General features: G+C 31.7%; 1 protein-coding gene across 1 annotated transcript in view; it reads right to left on the reverse strand.

The window, feature by feature from the left end:
- dele1 (DAP3 binding cell death enhancer 1) overlaps nt 1–4,140 on the reverse strand; it is a 29,367-nt gene extending 25,227 nt beyond the window's left edge. The window contains exons 1-2 of the mRNA XM_061930177.1: nt 3,973–4,140; nt 93–210 (exon numbers count right to left, since the gene is read on the reverse strand). Coding sequence (XP_061786161.1) covers nt 93–210; nt 3,973–4,003 — 149 coding nt within the window. The 5' untranslated portion in view covers nt 4,004–4,140. The remainder of the gene's footprint in view (nt 1–92; nt 211–3,972) is intronic.
- Between the last annotated feature and the right edge of the window lie 570 nt (nt 4,141–4,710).

The raw sequence follows: 4,710 nt of genomic DNA on the forward strand, positions 1-4,710 counted from the left end.
CTGCTGATTTGGCCCAAGAGCGAAAGACAAACCATCATGGCGTCTCATTTGGCGTACGTGCTTTCTGCAAGATAACCGAAGTATGACGCTACCTGCTGTCTGAGGAGTTAAGAGACGTGGAGAGCACGGTGGAGGTGTTGATGACCTCATCTTCGAATTGGTGGTTCTGAGGCAGACGTAGTGGCGTGCTGGTGTGGTACCGATGCAGCACTGCAAGGGCGAAAACAATCAGAAAAAATACTCACAATTCTTTGCTAAGCAACATACAGGTTTTTTTTATTTATTCCAATACAATTACAGCTGCCTTCAGAAGGCCGAATGTAACTGCAAAACATGTATAATACAACCATTTACATGTAGACCAGAGCTATTCAACTGGTGGCACAAATAATACCAGTACCAGCTCCCTGAGTTCAGTTCAAAACTTGAAAGAATTATATTTTTGCAGCAAATTCCTAAAAACACTCCTGGTGGCCTGTGAGTAGGGATGATGTTCGAAACCGATTCTCCCGGTTGTTCGATAAGAAAAGAACCGATTCCATGGACTCGAATCCCTTTTTGAGAACCGGTTCCCGTTATCGAGGCCACTATAGTAAAGAAAAAGAGTTGGTTCTTTATTCGAATCCCTGGGAACGAATCCCAAATGGGCAATGTTATGCCCATTTGATTGTAGACTCTTACTGACACCTTGTGGCGATATGAAAATACTACGCGTCAATAGTTTGGGCACTTCCGGGTTGACGACGTCAGTTCAGTTCATGAGACAATTGAGAAGTAGACAAGTTGTGTTAGCTCTTACAAGCCTTGGAAAAGATACGTCTGTAAGTAAACTGTTTAACTTGTTTATGTAACTCAATATTAAGGTGGAAAGTGGTTAAATTTGATAGTAAGATGTTTACTGAAAAACAATTTTTGTGCACTGTTTCAATGGATGTTTTGAGGACTTAAAATGGCTTTCCACCATTGAAATAGTTTCAACATTCAGAAGTATTTGTTTGATGATAGTACTGTATATTTGTGTGAAGCTAATTTTTACATATTGTGTATTACATTTCAGTATGTTAATTGAATCACATAGCTTATACATTTGTCATTGTGTGTATTTCAGTTAAAAAAAATAAAAAATAACAGTCCAGTGCAAGACAAAAGTATAGATAGGAAAAGACAAAGCAAGATCAACAACAATAAAGAGCCTAAATGGATTAATCTGTTTTGGAACTTTATTAGACGTCTTGGATTGTTTGTTAGCTGTCTGCCTGTGTGTGTAGTTAGTATGTTCCAATAGCAGCAGAAGTGCACTTTTTGGAGAGCTGTATTATTTTCAGTTTTGTGCCCAAGGGACTGATTTTATTTAACACTATATTATTATTTATACACCTATAGTGATCACAGAGACAGGTTGTTTTTGTGTTACTGTATGTATTTATTTTTCTGAAAAATCCCACTTAATATACAACAGTCAATATTCATTTTTTTAATTTTTTTAGGGGGGTAACAGTCAATATGTATTTATTTATTTTATTTTAGTTTTTTCTTATAAAATAAAAGTGAGCTTTTGTTAAACCAAATATTGTGTGTTTTTTCCATATACAACAACCCAATAATATGTAGTGTATTGTACATAATATGTAGTGTATTGTAAATATGTAGTGTATTGTACATAATTTGTACTGTATTGTACATAATATGCAGTGTATTGTACATAATATGTACTGTATTGTACATAATGTAGTGTATTGTACATAATATGTAGTGTATAGTACATACTATGTACTGTATTGTACATAATATATAGTGTATTGTACCTAATATGTAGTGTATTGTACATAATATGTAGTGTATTGTACATAGGTACTTGTACATATGTAGTGTATTGTACATACTATGTATTGTATTGTACATAATATGTAGTGTATTGTACATATGTACTTTATTGTACATATTTACAATACACTACATATTATGTACAATGTACTTTATTGTACATAATATGTAGTGTATTGTACATAATATGTAGTGTATTGTACATATGTACTTTATTGTACATAATATGTACTGTATTGTACATAATATGTAGTGTATTGTACATAATATGTAGTGTATTGTACATAATTTGTAGTGTATTGTACATAATATGTACTGCATTGTACATATGTAGTGTATTGTACACAATATGTACTGTATTGTACATATGTAGCGTATTGTACATATGTACTTTATTGTACATAATATGTAGTGTATTGTACATAATATGTATTGTACATAATATGTACTGTATTGTACATATGTAGTGTATTGTACATAATATGTATTGTATATATGTAGTGTATTGTACATAATATGTATTGTATTGTACATAATATGTACTGTATTGTACATATGTAGTGTATTGTACATAATATGTATTGTATTGTACATATGTAGTGTATTGTACATGATATGTATTGTATTGTACATATGTAGTGTATTGTACATATGTACTTTATTGTACATATGTACAATACACTACATATTATGTACAATGTACTTAATTGTACATAATATGTAGTGTATTGTACATAATTTGTAGTGTATTGTACATAATATGTACTGCATTGTACATATGTAGTGTATTGTACACAATATGTACTGTATTGTACATATGTAGCGTATTGTACATATGTACTTTATTGTACATAATATGTAGTGTATTGTACATAATATGTATTGTACATAATATGTACTGTATTGTACATATGTAGTGTATTGTACATAATATGTATTGTATATATGTAGTGTATTGTACATAATATGTATTGTATTGTACATAATATGTACTGTATTGTACATATGTAGTGTATTGTACATAATATGTATTGTATTGTACATATGTAGTGTATTGTACATAATATGTATTGTATTGTACATATGTAGTGTATTGTACATATGTACTTTATTGTACATATGTACAATACACTACATATTATGTACAATGTACTTAATTGTACATAATATGTAGTGTATTGTACATATGTACTTTATTGTACATAATATGTAGTGTATTGTACATATGCACTTTATTGTACATAATATGTAGTGTATTGTACATAATATGTAGTGTATTGTACATATGTACTTTATTGTACATAATATGTACTGTATTGTACATAATATGTAGTGTATTGTACATAATTTGTAGTGTATTGTACATAATATGTACTGCATTGTACATAATATGTAGTGTATTGTACACAATATGTACTGTATTGTACATATGTAGCGTATTGTACATATGTACTTTATTGTACATAATATGTAGTGTATTGTACATAATATGTACTGTATTGTACATATGTAGTGTATTGTACATAATATGTATTGTATATATGTAGTGTATTGTACATACTATGTATTGTATTGTACATATGTACTGTATTGTACATAATATGTATTGTATTGTACATATGTACTGTATTGTACATAATATGTATTGTATTGTACATATGTAGTGTATTGTACATAATATGTATTGTATTGTACATATGTAGTGTATTGTACATATGTACTTTATTGTACATATGTACAATACACTACATATTATGTACAATGTACTTAATTGTACATAATATGTAGTGTATTGTACATAATATGTAGTGTATTGTACATAATATGTAGCGTATTGTACATAATATGTAGTGTATTGTACATAATATGTAGTGTATTGTACATAATGTGTACTGTATTGTACATAATATGTAGTGTATTGTACATAATATGTAGTGTATTGTACATAATATGTAGTGTATTGTACATAATGTGTACTGTATTGTACATAATATGTAGTGTATTGTACATAATGTGTACTGTATTGTACATAATATGTAGTGTATTGTACATAATATGTAGTGCATTGTACATAATATGTACTTTATTGTACATAATGAGAGGAGTTAGTTGTCGGTGTCAGTCAGCTCTGACTTTGTTCGCCCTTACCTCGCCACACGAGTCCTTTAGCTCTCCACATGCTTCTTGTCCTCCCTCACAGGACGAATTATGTCCACTTGGAAGACATTCTAGTAGACATTTGTAAGTTTCCACGGCGGTTATGAGGTATTAGTATTCATTCGTTATACACGCGAAGGAACGACTTGTCTTCAAAAGCGACAGCGACCCGGAAGTGATTCAGGAATTCACATGACTCAATCGCACTTTTTCTTCAAGCGGGGCAGCAGCGCCATCATGTGGCCAAAAAAAGTAACGGAAGAAGAAGTGACATATCAAGTACATCTGTGTTTTTCAACCTTTTTTTAAGCCAAGGCACTTTTTTTTTCATTGGAAAAAAAACCAGTGGCACACCACTAGCAGAAAATGTTAAAATCGAAACTCAATAGCCTAGATCAGTGTTTTTCAACCACTGTGCCGCGGCCGTGAGATACAGTCTGGTGTGCCGTAGGAGATTATCTAATTTCACCTATTTGGGTTAAAAATATTGTTTGCAAACCAGTAATTATAGTCTGCAAATGATGTGTTGTTGTTGAGTGTCGGTGCTGTCTCGAGCTCGGAAGACTAACCGTGTAATACTCTTCCATATCAGTAGGTGGCAGCCGGTAGCTAATTGCTTTGTAGATGTCGGAAACAGCGGGAGGCAGGGTGCAGGTAAACAGGTGTCTAATGCTTAAACCAAAAATAAACAAAAGGTGAGTATGTAGTGGAATTTCTGCCCTTTTCACC

This window comes from Nerophis lumbriciformis, linkage group LG36 (genome assembly GCF_033978685.3).
Source record: "Nerophis lumbriciformis linkage group LG36, RoL_Nlum_v2.1, whole genome shotgun sequence".
Lineage (NCBI taxonomy): Eukaryota > Metazoa > Chordata > Actinopteri > Syngnathiformes > Syngnathidae > Nerophis > Nerophis lumbriciformis.